The sequence below is a fragment of the Lytechinus variegatus genome, chromosome 11 (genome assembly GCF_018143015.1).
Source record: "Lytechinus variegatus isolate NC3 chromosome 11, Lvar_3.0, whole genome shotgun sequence".
In the NCBI taxonomy this organism is placed as follows: Eukaryota; Metazoa; Echinodermata; class Echinoidea; order Temnopleuroida; family Toxopneustidae; genus Lytechinus; species Lytechinus variegatus.
This window is the reverse complement of record NC_054750.1, coordinates 7502936-7527125: the sequence shown is the minus strand read 5'-3', so window position 1 is coordinate 7527125 and position 24190 is coordinate 7502936. Positions and strand designations below refer to the sequence as shown.

Genomic DNA, 24190 nt, shown 5'->3' with positions numbered 1-24190 from the left:
AGGAAAGAAAGAATGCAAGGGATGAGTGGAGAAATTATATCTGAATAGGTGGCATGACTGAAAGAGAGTAAGGGAAAGACAGAGGGGGAGAGAAAGAAGAGAGTCAAGGAGGTATATATATATATATATATACCTCCTTGACTCTCTTCTTTCTCCTTTATATAAATATACATATATATATATTTATATAAAGGAGTGAAAAAGGGTATGTGATACACAAAGAGAGGTGGGGAGGGGAGTGGTAGGAGGGGAGAGACTAAAAGAAAAAAAAAAGAATTTCCCCCTTTTTCATATAACAATGGTTAGAGGAAACATGTATTTTGTATCATTGTATTCCTTGTATTGTCTTCATTTTGCCAAATAGATATTAATTATGGAGCTCAAGGATGATTTAAAAAAAAATAGAAATTGAGAAAGGATGAATAAATCTATAAAGGAAGAGAGAAAGGTGTGAAGTTGATGAAAAAAGTTAGCCTGATAAAAGACAATATAGAAATAGATAAAAAGAAATAAAAAACAGAAGAGGTGTGCCTCTAATCGATGACTCATCCAATAATTATTAGTAAGGAATTCCCCTTACAATTAGCATGTGACAATTCCTTCAACGATGTCATTGGATACACATGCTTCCTTCCTAACACTTATCATCTTGATTAAATATGTTCTTTTCCTTGAAAATATACAATGTAATCCACAAACTTTCATCTCTCACTCCACTTGAAGTTTGATTTATGAAATTTTCAGTTTCAAAAGTCCAAGGGCCCTTAATTATCTGTGGCACTCAAATCGAAACACATACAGTGATTACCGGTATACTATTACTTTGTGAGGATATTAATTCTATTATGAGCTCTTTTTATCTTGTTTGTAAATGAAATTCTCTGATACAATTTCTTTCAGAAGTACTTTTATGTGGGAGTTTCTGGCCTCTGGATATGCATGACCCAACTATTGTTGTACAATTATGTTAAAAGTAAATTTCTATAGGTTTAAAAAAAAGAAGTTTATTTACCAAAAATAATAAAAAAATATCGTAGTTGCAGCAAACAATGATATTCATGAGAAAGTCTTTATAATCAATATTAATTGTCACTATATTATCATATATCTAGATCTGGTACATTGATGTAAAATTATGTTTGTGAAATCATGAAGTCTTGGCTCAAAACCGATAATTTTGATGATCACTAACACAGAAAAGCATATGTGGGACAGTGTATTAATATGGCACAGAAAAATACCCGACATTTGAGGGAATTCCATGCTTAATTTCTCAGCAATTATGCATTTTCTTCCAAGGTCCACTTGGCACACATTTTTCATTCATAAATACAAACACTTGGGTGATAATTTTATTGGATTCCATTCAAACTCATTTTGAGAACGTTACCACAACTGGTATTGGAAAATGTATCCCATATTAAGTTTCTTGGAATAACAGTCGATAATAAGCTCTCATGGAAATTCCACATAGATAACATATGTAAAACTATTTCACGCAACATTGGTATAATTAACAAGCTTAAATTTTGTTTACCATTATCGTCCCTGCTTACATTATATTCATCCCTTATATTACCTTATTTAAATTATGGAATTTTAGCGTGGGGCAACACACATCAAACACTCTTAGACAAATTACTCCTATTACAAAAGAAGTCTCTTCGTGTCATATGTCACAAAGCATATTTGTCTCATACTGACCCATTATTTTTGGAACATAAAATATTGAAAATTAAAGACTTGTATTTGTTCAATCTCGGTCAGTTTATGTACAATTATAACAATAACAACCTCCCAAATGTATTTCATTCAATGTTTCCAAAAAATCAATCCATTCATAACTATCCAACAAGGCGATTGGGTGAATTCCATTTACCACTTCTAAGAACTTTGCTGGCTCAGAACACATTTATATATGAGGGACCGAAGTTATGGAACTCACTTCATAATGATATAAGAACTGCAAAATCTTTGAACTCTTTTAAGACTAAATTCAAATTATCTCTATTAAAATCTTATAATGTATCCTCAAATTAAATCTTATTCATCATCTCTGTCAAGAGGTTAGTCATCATTTTTACTATAAAGACTATAATTAAAACATAAATCATCCCTTTTTTTTTAATTGAAAAAAAAAAATCTGACACAAGTCCTTCCCAATTGTGCTCGGTTTTTAACCTCATATATTATTTGTGTCTATCCTCTCATCTTTTTTCTCTTTCCTGTCCGCTTATCCGCCTTCCTACCGCTTATTTATTTACGGCATCAATCACATTTTTCGCGCATTTTATTCTTTCCAGGTCATTTTATATATTTTTTTCTCCTTTTATACACATTGAATCCAGTTTGCTTGAGTCCACGATGGCATGTGTTCTACCTACGTTTAGCAGCACCCATCCATCTTCTCAGGGCATTCTCCCCTTTCTCTTTTTTTTTTTTTTTGGGGGGGGGGGTGGGAAGGGTGGATATATTTTAGGACGGGTTGTTTTGTCCTATACAAACTTTATTTTTTGATATCTTCGTATTTCATATTTTGTGAGTATTATTTCTCTCTCATTTATTTTTTTTTCTCATTTGATTACATATGTCTGTATTTGTACTCTGTTATTGGTTTTGTTATCTATTTTTGAGGGGCCCACATTGTACAAGCATTGCTTTTTAGTGGGTCCCTCTATTTCCATCTTAATTTAATTTCTATTGAAAAATATTATACTTTACCGTAAGTAACGGTGTATAAACCGCACCTTTTTCACGGCGGGACAGAATCAAAGTCGGGGGTGCGGTTTATACACGGTGATAGGACTCTGAGCCAAGCCAATCTCGGCCCGGCCCGACGTACCAGTTTACAACTCGCGTCGGGTGGCCGAGCGTAGCCGCTTGGGGCAATGCCGTTTAGAGGGGCATGATCCGCGGGTATAAAAGGGAAGCAACTATGACTACCGCATACCGGTATCTACCGTAAATGTCCCTCAAAGTTTGATTACGGTAACAAACGCACCTACCTTCATGAAACTGACATTTTGAGTGGTGTGACTTTGTCTTTGTATGTTGCATTTAGGTCAACGCGGCAAAGTTCAGACCACAATCGACCGAACAGCGCGGTGCGGCTAGCCGAATAAGACACGCATGTGTAATGTTTATCGCAACGTCAACGTAAGCTGGCGCTTTACCTTTCCGTGGCTGTTATAATATTTGACAAGTTATTGGTATTATTTGACAATTTTGTGCCATGAGGGAGGTAAACGGAAGAAAGTTTCATGAACTTCATGTCATAATTTCAATTTGATTCATTTATTGATTACCTGTATTATTATTTTGATGTTTTCTGTCACGCATTAAGCAAATTTTGGAACAGAAAAAGAAGGCCTAATGGCGTTATGAACAAGCATTTTTTGCAATGTGCATCTTCATTGTCCCTTTTATTCGTTCATATTCCCAGACTTTATTCTTGTATATGATCGTAATTCAGTTGCACTTTTAGAAATTATTTGGAGTTTCAATCTGAATAACTACTGGTAGATGCGAAACATGCCATACTTTCTCTTCTTTCTTTCAGGATCTGACCCAGAAACCTGTGATTCTCTCCACCAATTGTGAATTTTATTGGGAGGCTGGTAGCATATACCGTACTTACGGTATTCGTATACCAGTAAAAAATTTTAACGAGGGGTCGGGGGCATACTATATTATGAGATGTTCTAAATGCCTTAAATTTTGATGTGACAAATGTAAATGTACATTGCTAATGACAACCAATGCATGAGTTGCATATGGTATATTGGATGAATAAAATGAGACAGTATGTGTGTGCAAGTGTACCGTGGCGTAAACAGATGATGAAATATAAATCATGATGTGTTTCAATAAAAAATAAATAAATCTTGAAAACAACTGAGATGTGATGAGAGAAGAAATCAAATATGTACTGAGTGTGTTGATAAATTTGTGAAAATACAAAGATGATCAAACATGGAGAGTCTATAAACTTAGAAGAATAAAATTCATATTACCGATCAGTCTTAATAATTTCTTTAATTCATGAACGGGTCATGTCTACAAGAGTACAAATGTGAATTGAACTTAAAATATCTTGCAGTCAAGTTACCGGTATGTTGCTATCATCCCACAAAATTATTTCAAATTGATATGATATATGTAAAAAATAATCTTTGAGATGTTTGTCGTGTTATGAAGTATACTTTAGGTGTTCTCATAAAAGACATTTATCAAGAAATAGAATTTCTATGCTTTTCTTATATTCTTTGAGTGCCGGATCGCACGCGATGTGTGCGTGACGTCATGTTTGTTACACCAGTAAGTATATTCGACGACGGCCGAACAAAGGGTGGCAAAAAAAAATTATTATGAAATTAAATGCATATGCTTTTTTACCGGTAATCTAACATTCTTTTATTCCAATGTATTTTATGATTATGCAAGGAATAGGAAACTTATTTAAGCTTGAAAGGTATTTTATTGATAATTTTCGGTAATGTGAATTTTCACAGTCACTTTAGAACTTACCGGCCGTATTGGTTCGATGCGCGCATGCATTAGGCGTGTACCCGCGCAGCTACGGTACTGCTTTCCCCCACGTAAGCATACAGGACATATGTAAAAGTAGTTTACCAAATTTCAGCAGAGTACAATCTCTCGTACTACCCGGTATCCAGCTCAAGCCAGAGGTCAAGCAGAGACGATCAATCGTACTACCCTCCAGCTCAAGCCTGCAGTCAAGCACAGCTTTGAACACTCGTACTACCCTCAACAAAAATGCCTCAGAGACGTTCTTTCACCGCAGCATTCAAACTCTCTGTCTGCCGGTATGCAGAAGAGTTTGGTAACCGGGCAGCAGAGCGACACCACGGTGTGGACGAGTCTGTCATCAGGCGATGGCGATCTAACAGCGATGCTTTGAAGGCGATGCCGAGAACAAAGAAGGCGATGAGGGGGAAGGCAGCTAGATTGCCGGAGCTGGAGGAGAAGGTCATCGACTGGGTCAAAGAGAGGCGTAGTGAGGGCCACGCTCTATCAACCGTGGAGCTGTGCATCAAAGGAAGGTGCATAGCTGAGGCTGACGGGATTGATGACTTCACTGGGTCTAAGATGTGGGCTCATCGATTCATGGCCCGCCACAACCTCTCAATGCGGCGACGAACCCACATCTCCCAAAAACTCCCTGACGATTTCGACAGCAAAATAACAAACTTCCAGCGATTTGTTATTAACAGACGACGGCTCCACGATTACCCACTCAGTCGCATCGGGAACGCCGATCAGACGCCACTCACATTTGACCTTCCTAGGGGGTCTACTATTACCAGCAAAGGGGAGAAGTCGGTCAACATCATCAGCACTGGGAACGAAAAAGACCGATTTACAGTGATGCTGGCCTGTACAGCTGACGGCGGCAAACTCCCTCCGTATATCGTCTTCAAGCGGAAGACTCTTCCCAAAGAGAAGTTCCCGGCGGGAATCCTCGTTAGGGCCCAGGCGAAAGGCTGGTTTGATCAGGACATCACCGAAGACTGGGTGAAGACGGTCTGGTCGAGAGTCGGTGGCATCACCAAGAGACGCAGCATGCTCGTTCTCGACGCCTTTCGGTGTCACAAGACGGAAGAGACAAAGGCCCTTCTTGCCGCCAAGAACACCGATCTTGTTATCATACCGGGTGGTATGACATCTCTGCTCCAGCCCCTCGACGTCAGCATCAACAAGCCATTCAAAGATGCTCTTCGTCAGCGATGGTCTGCTTGGATGAAAGAGGGGGAGAAGTCCTTCACCAAGTCTGGTCGACAGAGGAAGGCAGATCTGCAGACGGTGTGCAGATGGGTCCTGGAAGCATGGAACAGCATCTCTGCAGAAATCATACGACGCTCATTCCTGAAATGCTGCATATCGAATAGTCTCGACGGAACAGAGGATGACGTCATCTGGGAAGAGGAAGAGCTAGTCGATGAGGATGATGACTCCGACTCGGATGAGCTGCGTGCCGTATTTGAAAACTCCTCTGACGAGGAAGACTTCTTTGGCTTCTGAGCTAGAGATAAACATAATCAAAACGGCCCTTTTCAGGGCCACAAATATACAAGAAAGAAATAATGATTTGTCTCCATCACGACCCTCTTTTTTCATCTCCTCATTTTTTATTTTATTCTGTGTTTTTATCTCCAATTTCTTCCATTTGCCTTCTCTTCATTCCTCTCTCGATCTTCTAAAAATCAATCTACAATTTCCATCTTTTTTCTTTATTTATTCCCCTCTACTGGTATTTTTACATCCTTTTTTTAAATTCTATTTTCTTATTACGGAAAAAAGAAAAGTATTAACGGTATTTCCATCTCTTCATTTCATTCTATCTTTGTTCTCTTTATCATTTCTCCACTCTACCCTTTTTGTTTCTATTTTTCTCTCTTTCTTTCATTTGCCTTCTCTTTTTTCTTTGTCATTCCTCATCTAAAAATCAATCTCCAATTTCCCTCTTTATCATTTCTTTCTTCATTTATTTTTTTTATTTTCTTAATATGCAAGAAAGAAAAAAAAAAAATTTATATCGATCTCCTATCTCTTTACGTCTCATTCTTTCCCTTAAAATCTTATATTTCTTCTCTCTTATTCCCCACGTGACCTTTTTTCTCTGTTTTAAACTGCAATTTCTTCATTTGCCTTTTCTTCATTTTTTCTTTGTCATTCCTCATCTTAAAATCAATCTATAATTTTCCTCTTCATTCTTTTGTCCATTTCCTCTTTTTTTTTCATTTTTTTTTAAAGCAAGAAAGAAAGAAAGAAAAATTATTTATCTCGAACTCTTATCTCTCTTCATTTCATTCTTGTTCTTAAATTTCTTCTCTTTATCATTTCCCCACGTTACTTTTTTTTCTCTGTGTTTTAAAATCCAATATCTTTCATTTGCGTTTCCTTCATTTCTCTCTATCACCCATCATCTTAAAATCAATTTTCAATCCCCGTCTTCATTCCTTCCGACTTTTTTTTTATTATTACCGGTATTCATTTTATTCCCACCCAGAGCTCCCATTGAAAACACAGTATACCGGTACTAGCATATTTTTTTTCCTATTTGCTGTCTGTAAGATACCGCCACACTCGTACTGAGAACTACCGCCGGTAGTGGTTCAAAGCAGACAAGAAAAACACCTGAAGTAAATCGCAAATTTCTCGTATCTTGAACCTTCCCATATTCCCGTGTCTGAAAATCATGTTTAGACATTGAATGCTAGACAGAATTCTTAAAGCAAAGGTGGGGCTGTGATGCAGGAAATATGGTATGAACGATCTTTTTGAATGGGTGAGCCCCCATGTTGATGCTGGTGCTGGTATCGGTACTTGCAACGAACACCGGTACCATATGCGTGTGTGTGAGGTTGGCCAATAATATCGGCAACTTGCAGAATAAGTGACGAAGCGCTGATTTCCCATCATTTTTTTTATCAGTAATACTTTAATATATTTTTTTTACATTTTTGGCTATTGACTCTTTCTTAAATATGCATATTAGAGATAGGAAGTCAGTTTAATGACTTTTTTTTGATGATTTCTTTTTTTTTTTTTTTGATGATTTTTTTTTTTTTTTTTTCATCCGAAAATGGGGGGTGCGGTTTATACACCGTTACTTACGGTATTTAAAACCTCCAATGTGTTGCCCAAATCGTGTAAGTTTTTTTTTCACAACATATGTATTATTATTTTTGTTTCTTTGCAATGGATACAAATACTTATTTTTATATATATGGTATACAATTTGTTTTTGTTTGATGGAAGTGAAATAAATAAAATTGAAAAATTGAAAAATTTATCTTTAACTGGTAGCCTTCAACATGTAGAACCAGGTAGCCCCTTTACAAAATCTATGGGAATCACATGATTCGGTACTCAAAGGGTTCATTTCAAGCTTACCGTTGGAAGTTCTCTGCATAGTTGTTCAAACTGTTCCTCCGTCCTTATATAGAAACCAATGGTACAGCTAGGATCCATCTTAGAGATGCTCATCTTACGCGGTGACATACAATGGAAGGACTGAAAAATAGAAAGTTAGGTACAAGGTTAGTAGTATTACCACATGAAAATACTGGGAGCACTTTCAAAGTTAAGAGTGACTCAGAGCTGCACGTAAGTTCCATGTTATTTAGTTGATGTACCATTAAACATCTGTTGGTACTTTCAAAGGACTGGGATACGATTACCCTGGCTTTACCCCAGGAAGCTTTTTACAAGTGCACTAGCATTTCCAGGACTAAATTCCTACCAATAACCCATTAACTTCACCTGGTCTAAGTGCAGCAAACTGTGGAAAATTTGAATGAGTACTCGACGTACATATCTGCATTTTGCAAGTGCTGCATGAGAATGTGGTTACATTTCAAATGTGAACTCTCCTACAAGACTTTTCCACATTGCAAAATGCCCCATTTTACCCCCTGTAAGAACTTTATGTTCATATTGCAAACCATTTCATGATGGGCTAAAGTCAATGATTCCTGGAATAGCCCATATCACTAAAAAGAAATTGGGTACACTTGCTCACATGGGACCAACAGTGCATGATCTGAATAGGAACTGACCTAAAAATGCACTAGATAATACAATTAAAAATGATCATCATCTTTAATGATTGCATTATTTGCATGTTTATGTAGCTTGAAATGTTAATAGGGAATAGAAATGTAACCACCTTTATATATTGTGTTTATATTAGTAAATAAAACTATTTTAAGTTGAGTAGGACACTACAATGAATATATCATGGAAAGAGAATACTCTAAAAAGCGAACTATACCGCTCCACCCCATTCTTCAATATAAAGACAAATACCAAAATGCTCCAACAGGAAATAATCAGTGGGAAGGGGGCGTGTGTCATAGACATGATTACATGTAACTGGACGCTGTGGAAAGTTGACTTTGCGGAGCACATAATATAACTGACCAGCCTTCAATTAATCAATTATCAAGTTAACCCCTTCTGACTCGCTCTGCAACATGTAACAGCAGAATAACAAACAAAAAATACATAACATAACAAAGAAATGAGTGTCACTGGCGCACAATGGCTGAAGGGTATACAGATTTGCACTGTCATATCTGTCCAATGCCTGGTTTTGTTGTTGTTGCCAGAATGGGATTATTTCATAATGTACATGCAGGCGCGGATCCAGAATCGGATTTTCATGGGGAGTGAAAATGTCTGCAAAATTTGACAAGCAAAGAGGGTCATCATTCACAAATTAAGGGCATATCATCTTTTAAAAATTGTGACAAGCAACAAAAATTAACAAACAAAATTAAAAATATCTATAAAGAGAAAGAAAAGTAATTGCTCATTTGTGGGGTACGCAATGAAGGTAATCTATTACCTGCATCGTTACATTTTTCAATTCTACAGCGTGCACCCACACTCCCTGCCACCTGGTTCCACGCCCGACGTGTATTACAACCACTGAATTTTTAATGGGTTTTGGGGTCTCTATACCGCTACAGTTGACATTTAAAAATGAATTGTCAGCATGTCTTCAACAGGAACACATCAGCAAGATCCAAAATGAAGTACAAACCAGGCACAGCAACGATGAGTTTCAAGCACTATACTCATATCATGACATCCTCAAGTAATTTCCTCTTTGAATATGAAAACATGCAGGAAGGAGGTTGGACATAGGAGAGAATGGATTGAGTCATACCCTCTACAACCTAATGACAGACTCTATGAGGGCTATAGTAGTACAAACCGTACTCTGGAAAACGGCCTAGAAGATACATAAGGGCAACAGGCGGTTTTGCAATTGCCTGAAAAATTCCCTAAATTTTATACTTAGGGGAGACCACTTTTTTTAAGAGTTGCAGCAAAATTTGTCACGAACAATATACAATAGTTAGAAAAATCAATATTCTACTTTAGCCAGTAAAATAATATTTTCATTTATTGTTAAATTGCTTGCTGAGAGACAAAGTAGCATATATGGAATAAGAGATAGCCCCAAAATTTCAGCAATCACCAAAAAAGGAAAATAAAAAACGGCCCCCTCCCCCTCTAAAAAAAGATTTTTTTAAAAATTTCTTTCCTTGTCTTTATTAGATCTAATGGGAAAAAAAACTCCAGAAACAAAATTTGAATTAATTTCACATCAATCAGAAACATATAATTTTTTTTGGTCAAAAGTTGGATGCAATTGAATAAAGGGATAAAATAAAGGGGTCCTTGGTCCCAGCTTTTCGTATTTCATCCCAATACACTATGGAAAAAAACAGTGACCAATGATCTACTACCAAAATGTGTCATATAGATAGAAATAAATTTTAGATTGTAACATATTATTTGTTTTCCTACAAACTTGAGACATTTCTGAATTTAAAAGAAAATCTTCATACAACAGAATGCAGGATTCAAATTAATAAGATTAACAATGAACAATTCTTGTACAGGACAAAGCACATTATGATCATAACGTCTCTTTGTATTCGACTCCCAAAGGACTTGGATATTATAAACCCGGCTTTAGCTTGGTTGCCATAATTACCTACAGTGCACATGCATTTCAAGGATTTAATTCCTCCCGCGTACCCATTTATCTCAGCTGGGTCGAATGCAGCACAAAGTGGATATTTTTTTTTGCTGAAGGAAACTACGCCATAGCTGGGATTGTAACCCATGACCCTCTGTTTCAAAGTCTAGAGGCTAATCCACTAGGATATAATGCTCTAAATTAAACCAAGGTAACTGAAATTCATTGTTTTAGATGCCCTTTGATGATCTCTGTGCATTTCTGGATAGTTATGTGACCCGTTTATTTTAGACCATACTGCGCATACTCACAAGTTTGGGAATTTTCCCCAAAGAGTATTTTCGGGACAGTGTGAATGAGGAAATAACTACCAGGCAATTTACAGCATGAAAAAGTTCTCGAAATTTAATGGGGTTTCTTGTGATCAAGGCGGTTTGAAACCACCTACCATTACAATAGTCAGCAGAGTGTGCTATTAATGGATCTAGGAAACACTAGATCATTATCCATCACAAGAGTCTGGATTCACCAAACCACAGTATTACTCTGGAGTTTAATTTGGATCATCATCATTCCCTGATGATCAATCAGTCTATCACGTTATGTTTACTGATGTTATCTTTCAATTTTCATGTCTAGCTCTACCCTCCTACTGCACAACCATATCCTGCAAACCTTCCCTTCCTTCACTCTCTCTCTCTTGCTCCTCCTCCTCTTCTATCCAATTACCTGTCATGTAAACATTTCCTACCCCCCCTCTATCTACATACATCTGTCTACCCCTCCCCTCCCCTCCCCCACATCAAAAACCTTTTTTTCTTCTTAACTAAGTTTAAGGTCAAGTCACATCTTAGTGTGTGCCAGACTTGCAGGTGAGTTGCAGGTGATTACCCTCAACTCACCCGCAACAAAGTCTTGAGCATGTTCAAAAATTTTCTGCATGGACTTGCGTGTGCTTCTACGGGCAATCGCTTGTGAGATACGTGCGAGATACTGTCAATGCGGGTGACTTGCAGGTTACAAAAATAATTATCCGCAAGTCACACGGCAGAATGTGCACAGAACGATGTGACAGAGCCTTTACATTGTTAGAGTAAAAAATGGAAATTAAAAATAATATCAATCCTATTTTATTCTGACACAAGTTTGAATTTACATCTAATATAGTAAAATACCTAAAAACATGTCGAAGAGCTGCTATTTTAGCATTGACAATGTTTTTTCTTCTCGTTAATGTACATGTAACCTCTCTCTCCTCTTTCTCTATCTCCCTCCCATCCCTCCATCCTCCTCCTCCCTCTTTCCCTTTAACCCTCACCCTCTCCCAAACTGTATCCTCCCGTCCTCCGTCTAATACAACTCATCTCTTACTGTCACATGAGATTAGTTGTATGCCAGCTAATACCACACATCCTGATTCGTAATCCCACACAAAAACAAACACATGGGACTTTTGTTCAGACGATGTGCAGACTCCTATCCCAATCATCCCATAAGCATGAAAAATACAATACATGTAGTCAGGTACATGTATGCCAGCAACAATGTCCTATGGGATGTAACAAACAACAACTGATGTTCATTGTAATGAAATATTCTTGCTAGCCCCTCCCACCCCAAAGAAATCACCCCACCAACACCACCCCCCCCCCCCACAACAAAAAGAATCCAACTACAAATTACCCTTCATTATTGCAAAGACCCAGGACTTTTCTGATCACTTGTATTTCATGAGATATCATTCTCCTGAAAGAAACCATGGATTTTGATTCCTTCACTTCTCCTTCAACTCCATTATTTTTTTCCTGCTTTTGGAAATTTTATGGGGTTCGATTGACCCCCCCCCCCTCTCTCACCCCTCACATTTAGCTACAGACTTGATTATATATATTTGCAGGACATGAAAATGGATATATATCTAATTAAGGGAATTAAACCCTGGGAGGGGAATGGGTGTCAATGATGTACCTACCCATAAAGGGAAGTCCCTAGTCTTCATATCCACCACCTGTTGACAATAATGAGGGTCCAGATGAATTAACTTCTCCTCTGTAAACAAAGCACATGTAAAGAGATGGTATTACAAAACCAAAACAGACGGGTGAATTATTTCAATTGAATCTTTACTGGTAATATCTCTTGGGAGTCAAGAGGGAATTATTGGATGTGCATGTACCGGGGGGGGGGGGGGGGGGGGGGGCACTAAACCACAAAATTGGTAGATATGTGCTGCGGGCGAGACTAAAATTGGGGGCTTTGGAACAGCTTATTGTAAAAAGGAGGTACATCGTAATGGGCTTCACAACTACAAATGTTTGTGAAAACGAGGGTCCTTGGAATGGTTCGCCTTCGTGTGAGTGCGTATGCATCCCTATGGAACAGGCATATGTACATGCAGCTAGCCCGGCGGCACAGGCTCCCACAGAGGCAATGGTTAGACAGCATTCTTCATGCCATTTTTCAATCAATACAGCCAGGACGGCGTAACAAAAAATGCTGAAAAATGCTGTGCTTTGGAATGGAAATTTGAGTGTAAAAATGGGGGTCCTCTCCACAGCACTTACCCACCATACATTATACCGAGTGCCCCCCCCCCCCGGCATGTACGCTGCAGACAGCACGAATTGAAAATAGACACAAATGTTATACGTCGCTTCATGCAGATGCCATGTTCTGAATGTCCTAACACTGAAAATTCTTAGTTCGCGTATGCTTTGCTCTATTGTGTGAAGTGGCATCAGCAGTGTTTGGGCTAACGCCGATGTAGCCAAAAGCAGCGTATATGGTTCCTGTTCTTTGCCACTAGAGTATGAACAGCTGCATGCAAACTACAATGGCAGTGAGTACAGCATCATGACAAAACAGTCCAACAGCACCCTCTTGAGTTCCTGGGATCTATTATCTTTAATATATGAATCCTCTGAACCATTGCCTTTGTATGTGATTTTATAGAAAGTAGAGGCTCAAGAAGGGAAAACATCCAAGGATGTGATGCTCATCCAGCATACAGCAAAGAGATTCACAAATAGTTTGACTTTAACCGAACAGATATTCTTATGATTAAATGTTTATGAATAGAATTTATTTTTTCACACATAATGAGAAATTGCCAAATACAAATTACTACACTGAGGCATTAACTTGCAAGCACAAAAATTTGTTAACAAATCAAGATGTATTTTGCGTAAATTTTGTTAGAATAAATTGCAAAAATCAGCTAAATAACGTCTGCAACAAGGTTTGAAATTCTGTGTAGACGATGTTTGAACTCAAGTATGATATTGAATAGAAATATTTTAGGGATGAATGCGAGAAACATACATGTACCTTCCCATTATGATTAGCCATAGTGTATATGGTAAAAAGTTGTACTATAACCATGATAATTTTGTACTGATACAATAGGAATCTATAGCCAAGAGAGTAACTTCATCCCTACCTTGAAATCCAACAAAATAGAGTGAGTGTTTCGGTTTTCCACCGATGATACCTAGGCAGCTCTCAAGAGTGAATAGTGATTGGATTGGTCTGATGTAAACAGGGTTCACCTCATCACCACCTAACCTCACTGGAATCAAGATAATGACAGCACACCAAGGTTTGTCGCCCTCTGCTGATGTGCTAGTCCTTGACCTGGACGGTTGGACAGGAGGCTCTCCTACGTCTCCAACGGATACATCATCATCGGTAACATTGCTCTTAGGGTCCATACCTGTGGGGTTTGGGGGTGGTTGGGGATGCAAACTTTTGGGGACACTCTCATCGGAAGAAGTTTCTGATCTTGAGGAACTCTCTGACGTTGATTGATGCGAGAGAGGAGAGCTTGCATAAAGATAATTTGGAGTTCTAGTCCTCACTTCCTCTTCACTTGAACCAAAGACATCCTCGTCCTCAATGTTTGATATTTCTGACACATCCTTCATCTCAACACTAGCTTGGGCAGAATCTTTTGTTCTCTCATCCTCTTTCAGGTCACTGGCAGTACAAATATTAGGAGCGAATCCATCTTCCATACTCAATCTGTCATCACTACTAGTCTTTGAGAGTTCTGGACAAAGACCTACACCTGTCCTCGCAGGTAAGCTAGTGCTGTATCCTTGGCTGCTTAAACTACTTTTGGCATCTAGTCTGTGCACATTTGGGTCTTGAGGACTTGGTACATCCTTTAGACTGCTAGTACTTGTGACATTGCTGTGTGAATTGTATCCATTGGAACTGGACCTCGATGATGTCTCACTCCTACCTGGTCCGGAGTACATGCTTAACACCCTCTCATGACTTTTGGCCAACCTTGACCCAACCCTGGTCCCCATATCCAAACCGGAAGTACTCTGCCTTTGATCTTTGGTGACACGTGGAATGCTCCCTTGTAAGTGTTCATGGTGTACCCCAGGGATGTATGTTGGGACCATGTTTGGACTGGTTTTACAACGTACAGGGGAACTATCCTCTGATGATGGTATGTCTCTGTACACGGGTTGCAGTCTCTTTTTGGATTTACTTCTGCACAGATCAATCACATCCTGCTTGTATACTGTGAAAAGAGATTAAAAACACAAATGAATAAAGTTTTAAGTCCATTTTAAAAAAAAAATCTTCATGTAGTACTCTACCAAGTTTTGAAAACTCCTAAAATTTTAAAGAAAATTTGTGGACAAAAATATAAATATTTTGTTCAGTACAATGAAGAAGAAATACGAGATGATTTGTACACATTCAATTTTGCAATATCATTGGTTATCAGGACCCATCACAGCTGAGAAGGGGGATGGAATCCCTCCCTCACAATTCCCTGCTGTTACCCTTGTTTTTGCATGTGGACCCCAGGCAAGAAGAATAAACATACTGGATCTTTTATAATTACCCCTCCCCATGTGTAAAACATATTTAAAAAAGTAAAAAAAGTCATGGGGTAAAACATCCCTTCCTGATCTTCTATCATGGTTAAAGAAATTCTTCAAGTATGACAAAGCCATACATTATTTTTTACACAATATTATCATTATGATATCTTGGATTGATTTCAGAACATAAAAGATTCACTGGAAAATAGATCAACCATTTCTTTCCCAGTCAGAATAATAAAATGCTGATGACTCCCTGAGATATTTTTTTTTCATACATGTACAATTATGTACCAGCTTTTTCATTCAAATAAAATCCAGGTAATTCTATCTGATATCACTACCAACTGAGCACTGGTAATAAATCAAATGAGTAAAGTTAGTTAAATGTAATGTAATCTTAGCCACAACAACACTCCATTCTCCTCTCAATAAACACCATTTCCCCCTACAATATTCTTATATTACAATATATTTAGCCGTTATTTTCCTCATCACTTGAGTCACATGGTGTCACTTGAATTGCAGCACTTATACATTATTATATTTAGGTATGATGGTGATCTCCAAGTCTGCGCACCTAATGAATTGAGTTAAGATTCAACATGAATTACTTTTTATTTCACAAAATCTTTCAGTTGATAATTTTCCTCATTATGAGAAAGATTACCAAATATCTCATAAAAATTTTGAAAGAAATATATGATTTTCTTGAAAAAACACCTCGGGCGGTCATTTTTAGTTTGAACAAAAAATGGTACCCCATTTCTGCGCACCCATTCACTTTGCATACAATTCATGGATCTTGATGAAAAAGGCTGCATTTTGAGGCCTTCACGTGAAATGCCCAAAATTCATTAATTTTGTGTCAGATATTAAATGAATATCTTTCTATATATAGCATGTGTAAAGTCTGTGGTCGTCGTGTATCTTCTTTTAGTTTAATCGCGCAGATACGAGTATGCGCAGACAAGGGGGACTACGCAGCGTTAGGGGAACTTGCCATACTGTATACTGTACATTTGATTAGCTATTTTCTTTTAAATGTTTGATTGATCAAATGTGCTCTCCTTGCCCTTGCAATATTTGTTAATTACAGTGCATGCCAGAAAAAAATGAAACCAAAGAGTTATTAATGTTTTCAATATAAATCACAAAAAACATTGACAAATGACAAACTATTTCAAAGCTTAGACCCTTTTTTTCAACTTGTGTCAGTTATATTATAAAGTATAAAGGTTGGGTTCATGGGCTTTTGCCTGGACACTGGAATCAACAGATGCAGGGTTGCAAACTAGTTAATACCGGTACTGTATGGGTTAATCAAGTAATACAGACCTGTGCAGTCCTGTGCCACATAGATACAGACTTCTCCTAAAAGTGGGTTGAGTTCATCAGCAGAATCCATAGCTTCCCTGAAATATATGGAATAAATCAATATTGTAATAAATCATTAGTTAAAATAATGATCACTGAAATAATAAGATACCATAAGGTGCTCTCACACTATAGCATTGATTAAGGTTGGTCAATATTGGTTGTGCGACAGTTTGGTCAAATCTGGACATCTGGACCAATATTAAACTTGTTCAGTGTACTTTACCACATACACTGTACTATGTACATGTATATGATCTAGGACTATACTATATCAGTATTACTGCCGGTGGTAAGAAATGGTCAATACAAGTCACATAGACACCGTTTTCATATTACTTTCCAATTTCTGGAAACCGGTTTAGGAAACCAGTTTGGAAGATCACATTGCTAGCATTCCCATTTGATCAGACGAAAGTGGTTTCCAAAACCACTGCACATAAAGTGGTCTTGTTGCTATGTGAATGCTCTTAGTGGGGTTACATGTTTCATGTGATATTCAAATCAGCAGCATAGACATTCTATACACAGTGTGTGGAGTAGCCTGCTTAAAATGTGCGAAGGTCTATTCCCTAAGAATGGTTGTGTCCTCATTAACGATAAAACCAGTTTAACGAGGCAAAGCAATCTTGAAAACTACACCGTGAGGTGGTTTTCCGAAATGGTTTGGAAGATCGCTTCGACCGTTCTCATGACACTTTATATAGTTTCCAGTTTTAGGGCGGTAATGAGAATGGGGTCATAGATTTGGTCCACTAAAGCTATTATTCTGTGCTAATAGCAATAAAATGGGTCAGGGAATACTGAAGCTACTTTACTCGCATAAGAGTCCAAGCTGGAGTACTGTTATCACGGTACAAACAGATACCATTTTGTCAAAGTTATCAGAATAGTTTTAGGCCTACACATTGTAGATCGAATCCCTGTCTTCTATTTGTTTATAAAGGGAGATGAGCAGCTGAATAGTAATCAAAACTACAAATAACAACAATACTTCATTGACAATACATTGTCCAAACTATACATGTATGCATGAGTCTTGCCATGATGAGTTACTGAAAGTAATTTTTAAAAATCTTCTATCAGATATATTTCGGACACTTTTAACCCTGTACAGCAATATAAAATTACTTGAAATCACATGCATCTCAGAGGATATATATAAATATATTAGAACAATCTCTGCAAAAAAAAATTATCAAAGGGGAAGTTCACCCTGACAAAAGTTTATTGCAAAAAACAGAAGAAATAATAAAACATATTGCCGAAGGCTTAATCATTTAATTTGTGATGTCATCTGCGAGCAGCATTCCTACATAGTGAATGATTAAAAAAAAATCAATGAAATGTAATTTTCTCAGATAATTGAAAAAGGTTTTTACTGTACCTTTTGTATATCAATAGACAAATAATTTCACACCAATTTCTAAAAAAAAGTCACCACAAACCATTGAAAAATTGAAATTTACATGAAATATATAATGTGACTACTGCTCAATTATGACCTCGCAAATCCCAAATTTTGAATTGTAATAACTATCTTAATTTTTATTGGATTTTCCTCAAACTCTCACCAATATTTTTCATCAATATTTTTTTTGCTATTTTTACAACAAATGGTATCCAGGGTAAACTTCCCCTTTTAAAGGAAGAAAGGACTGACAAACCCTTAATATGTAATCACATACTATTTCCCTTTATCATGAGAAATATTATTCCTGTACATGTGTTTTTTCTTTAATTTTTCAGGGAATAACTCAAGATGGCAAAGAGACAAGTATGACTGCTTATAGAAAGAGTCTTTTTTTTAATTTAAAAAACAGAACAGATATCTACAACATCTGTTTTTAGGAGGCTGCACCATACTACAAGCTCCGCTTTTTAAGCAGCCTCCTCCATTTCCAAGCTGCTAAATATGATAATCGTGATTATATTATTTTACGTAAAAAAATGCTATGTTTTATTGATTATATGTTCTATATTATAATGATTATTGTATAAAGAAAAATGTAAATGTTGGAAATTGAAATAAATGAAATGAATCCCAAACTGTTAGCATTTACTTGTACAATGATACTCTGATACTTTTTTCAAGGTATTCTTTTTTCTACATGTATATCCACCAATGATGTACATCATATACACACATATGCCTCATAAACAGACCTGCAGAGAATGACATTCAAAAGAACAAACCCTGATGAGGTAATCTACTATTACGGATCTTTGAATTATCATTTTCACAGGATGTGTATGCAATCGAGCACAATCAGTTTCTGTCTGATAAAATCATATTCACAATTTTGTTTTATAGAAACTGAATGAATACTGACCATGTGTTGAAACTATTGTACATGTTATCTGTTTCACAGGTTAACGGTATTGTGAAATGTATCGATAGGTTGATGTAATGTTTACAATGTACATTAAAATTTATTTTCACAAAAATATTCCATATCAAAATTACTTTTTAATCATAGGTGAACTGTACATCAAATTTTCTTTGTGACTACACTACACAAAACTATGCACAATTACTTCTACACCATGAATGTCACTATCTATTACTTATATTCAAACAATCTCAGCAAATTAAATGCCAATAAGTTAAGAATATCATGCGATTACACGTCCCATACTGTACATTCTGAATACTCAAAGAGGCAGGTGATATATGTATACACACTAATAAAAATAGATAAAACAATCAGACATTAGGATATATGAGTGTAGTATGACCATGAGAATTTTAGTTTATATTCTATTTCCATTATTGTTCATGCGTATGTTTACATTCTTGAAGCGCAATGACCACCGAAAGCAGGACTTGTACAGTAGCCTCTACCCGTATTATTATTATTATATTTTCGGGTGTACAACCTGCTGGTTGCTATTATAGAAGAGAAACATGTACCTGTTCCTGTACACACTGTATCAATCAGTGGGTCAGTTCAGCCCTTGGGAAGGGCTTCCTTCTCCTTTCATTATCGAGAGGACATATCAAGGTCAAAGTTACACTGTACTTTCAAACCATTACACCTCTCTTTAATATGGTTCAACCTAAAACGTTCCCAATCATTTCTACCAACAATTCCAATTTTGTGAGTAATAACAATAACAGCCTGTTTTATAGATTTATATCAAGTTCATCTTTCTGTACAAACCACTCCAAGGATTATACAGGCATAGCACAGCAACCACTTTAGGTCAAGCCAACCAACCCCCCCCCCCAAAAAAATATATATATATAAAATAAATAAATGGATGGATGGATAAATGAATGAAGAAATAAATAAACAAACAAACATATGAACGAACGAACAAACAAAAAAACAAATAAATAAATAAATAAATAATAAATCAATCAACCAACCAAATAATAAATAAATTAATAAATTGATATAAATAAAGGAAAATAAATCAAGCATAACAATGAGATGGGAAGTAAAACAACAATTTTATGGTATTTCAGAGTTTTGCATGTTAATACAAAACTGTGACGTGCACATTGGCAGGGATGTGCAAAAGCGAGAGCTAATGACATCACATACTTTTATTTCTTCTGTATTTTATGTAAAATATTTCATTTTCACCTCAGAACTTGGTGGGATTCTTTTGAAAAATAAATGATCACTAATCCATTGTGATTTGACTCGACTCTGCCCCTCTAAGGTAGGCTACTGGGCACACACAAAGGTGCAATGTGATGTACTAAAGGACACTTCTCATCATTTCAGATGTCACTTTAAAATCACTGGCAAATCGTTACATGAAATGCTGTTGTCACATTTACACTTCATGGGAGCGTCGTGGTCTACTGGTTAAGACTCGTCTTCCAATCTGAAGAAAGTGGGATCGATTCCAAGCCATGGCCTTCAGCAAGAAATCTACCCACATTGTGCTGCACTCAACCCAGGTGAGGTAAATGGGTATTGGGAGGAAGAAATTCCTCAAGAAGCTGTGCACACCAGATTCGGTAGACTAGTTTTATAGCCGGGATAATATAGGCAAGCCTTGAGCACTTAGTAAGGTGGATACATGCACTATACAAATTGTATATTATTTTTTATTATTCTCTTTAGATTTACTAGTTTACTTAAACTTCAATGGTCTACAAGCAGTTGGTCTACTTTACAGATAGTCTAATATCACATGGACTAAACCCATTCATTTTACAATCAATCTGGCCTAATTACTGTTTGGTCTACACAACACTTGGTCTAATACCTAATGAGACTAATTCTCATTTATGCCAATGCCCAGTTGGTCTTATTTCCCCTTTATCTACTTCTTTTCATTTTTTGAAATGAAAACGAAATTCATAAGCAGGTCATTTCAACACACATATACAGACTGACAGACCAATTAAAGACATGAGACAAAAATGAGTAATCTGCCTTTAGAACCAGAATTGGACAAATGGTAATGAGACCAAAATGTTAAACGGGGGAGCGTTTCATGAAAGGACTTGTCAGACGTTTTATCCGACAAGTCATGTCTTATCCGACAGTTACCATGGTAACTGTACCATGGTGCTTTTCAGCCAATCAGAATCAAGGAAAGTGGACGAAAATGTTGATGAAACGCTTCCCTGGACGGAGACAAAGGAGAATAAGACCATTTGGGTTGAGACCAAACAGATAGTAGAAGAAGCAGTAACTGTAGTTCAATCAGCAATACCGATCTACTTACTTCAAGATGTGCGCAACTGATGAAGGACCGTACCAGTCACCGACCTTCTTCCCGTTAGTCTGACCGATACCCACCAACCGATGGACAGAGAAAGGACTCATGTCCAGCGGCTGGTCACCAAACCAACGGACAATCTGACGATGGAACTGGAGCATCTCTTGAGTTTGTGGTTTGTATATGTTCCATCCTGCATAATAATAAAAAAGTTTATTATGACAGTAATTCAGGAGTTAAAAATACTACAATCATTGTTAAAATACAGCAATATTATTCCAAGTTCAGTGCTAGGTGTACAATAACTTCTATAAATACTGGCACAATGTTGCACTATAATGTGATAGTATTTAGGGGGAACGCTCAAAAAGCAGTGAGAGTTTTCTCAATTAAGCCCAAAGCAAAGGAGTTAATCAATTTAAAAACTAAGAAGAAGTTAAATGTTGTTTTATGTGTTAACTTCATTGAGTCTTCCGGGCAATCACGGAGACTTAATAGAGGTCATACACATGCAGTACAGGTGCTCCAATACACACCATGTGCATGCCTACACATTGTAAATATGAAAGTAAACTGGGAAATAATGAAGGAAAAGGGTCTTCCCACACACTAACATCAATAGCTTCCTGAAGTGAGGAAATGGGAGCATGATTCACGATGTTTTCGCTGCGCAATTCTTGGGATCTTGCGCTGGAAGGTCATGCTTAAAAAAGGTGGTTGAGTTTTCCCAAGAGACCGAGGTGGAAGCATGTGACTTGAACACTCGGCATATTTCTCATTGAAAAGAGAATCAAACGACGTGCTTCCCCAATTAGGCAAGTTCCAGTGGAAGAGTGAGATATCCTTGTCCAGAATGTTTGACTGAAGGGCATGAAGAAGTTGCACAGAGTCATGTACTTGTCAAGATTTGAGCTACATGTATGGTGCCACACCTCTATCTTGATGCAAGGCACTTATCCAAAAGTGCTCTTTCTTGACCCAGGGTTATGATGGTGCCCAGGAAGCTGCAAACTCAAAGGCCCGTATTCTGAAATCAGGTTTAACTTAGACCTTGGTCTAACTCTGTGCTAAAATTATGGATAGCCAAAAGTGTCACAATTTTTATTAAGTTGTATGTTTCTTCTGTTTACTGTGCTCTTTCCTGATTCATCGATTGAGAAGTCAATCATCTATTTATACTTCCCACACAATTATGAATGATTTAAGAGCCAAATGAGCTGAAATATGATATCTCTACAGTTAGTGATTTATGTAACAACTGGCTATCCATACTTAAACCACAACTTTAAACCTGACTTTAAGTTCAACCCGACTTCAGAATACGGGCCAAAGACATTCATTCAGAACTCTGCTTTCAAATCTTAAACAGTAATATCACACACTTTTATGCAATTCTAGCCCGAGTATTAGTTTTTTTACTTCAGGCCCGGCCAAATCTTATTTTGTTTTTTCAATTTTTTAGGGCTACTTTAAAACAACCTACACTGTCCTGCATAAATCTCTAACCCTCCAATGAATGGGAATTTTCTAGGGCTAATTTATATTCCACCGATGTTTTGAACATTTCAGGGACAAAGTGACCCAAAGAGCTGTGCATTACCCCCCCCCCCCCGACACTGACAAATAAGTGTGGGGTGGGGGAGGGATAAATGCAAGAAATCAATGAGAACTATCAAATATGATGATTTTCATTTCATGTTTCTGTTGTATTAAACTTATTCTTCTTATGGTAAAATTTTCTGTCTATGGTGACATCTATGGTAAACTTTATTTTGATCAGCACTTACCACAGTACTATTCATGAATGAAAATTTACCATAATTGTGTTACATTTCACGTAATAGAGAGAAGATTCAAATACTGTATCAACTCACCCCTGCCTAGAAAATGTAGTATAAGACTATGGGCAAGTAGCATCTGACCGCTCCTCAGCATACAGCCCCACCCACAGTCACTGGTAAAGTTAGACCCCGCTAGGGTGGGGAATTCCCTACGATAGGTCATCCACAGACGGGAGCTGAAGTCTTGCTTGAACATCTCGATCACCATGGAGCGGACGGAATCCATTCCTGGTGGTCGTTCTGGGTCTGGATCTGGACGATAGAATGGGCAATGGCCAAATGTAGATAATATTAAACACTTAAGATGATAACCTTTAAAATTATCGCCAATACAAAATATCAATAAAAGTAGCAACTATCAAAATAACTGATTTCATCTTGAAACAAAATCAACAAAGGGGCCTGTTGCACAAACATTACTTTGTAACTTGGCCATACAATGATAACGGTAATGATGGTCAACGGCCAAATCAAATTCATGGAGTTATGGCCGGCAAAAGTAACTTTAAATCAAATGTTCACTTGCCAATATGCAATGCATGGTTGTAAATTAACCTAACATGTTGCTTGGTTCTTGTCTGGACTTCATTGAGAAAATATTTATGTATACATTTATTCACCTACTCTGCAGGCACAGACCCTGATTGAAACTTTTATCAACAAGTGGGTCTTTACCAGTGCTGTTATCGGTAGGAGAATTCTCTGTCGATATATCCCTAAAATTTTCTTACTGATATATATGTATGACTATCGACAAAAGAACATAATCAATATGGATTAGCGATGTCACAATACTCGCGTTGGTCAAAATTTGTATCTGCCACTGTACCAAGATTGCTTTAAAATCTGCGTTCATCGAATGTAGACGATCGCATAACATCTTTTAATAAACATATTTAGCATAAATATATCCTCATCTTTCA

General features: G+C 37.1%; 1 protein-coding gene across 2 annotated transcripts in view; it reads right to left on the bottom strand.

Moving 5' to 3' along the window:
* LOC121423669 overlaps positions 1-24190 on the bottom strand; it is a 48463-nt gene that overhangs the window by 3953 nt on the left and 20320 nt on the right. For both annotated transcript variants that reach the window (XM_041619093.1, XM_041619094.1), the window contains 6 exons: positions 23301-23519; positions 21433-21619; positions 16702-16778; positions 13959-15053; positions 12492-12568; positions 7918-8037 (listed from right to left, as the gene is read on the bottom strand). In XM_041619093.1, the coding sequence (XP_041475027.1) occupies positions 7918-8037; positions 12492-12568; positions 13959-15053; positions 16702-16778; positions 21433-21619; positions 23301-23519 (1775 nt within the window). The remainder of the gene's footprint in view (positions 1-7917; positions 8038-12491; positions 12569-13958; positions 15054-16701; positions 16779-21432; positions 21620-23300; positions 23520-24190) is intronic.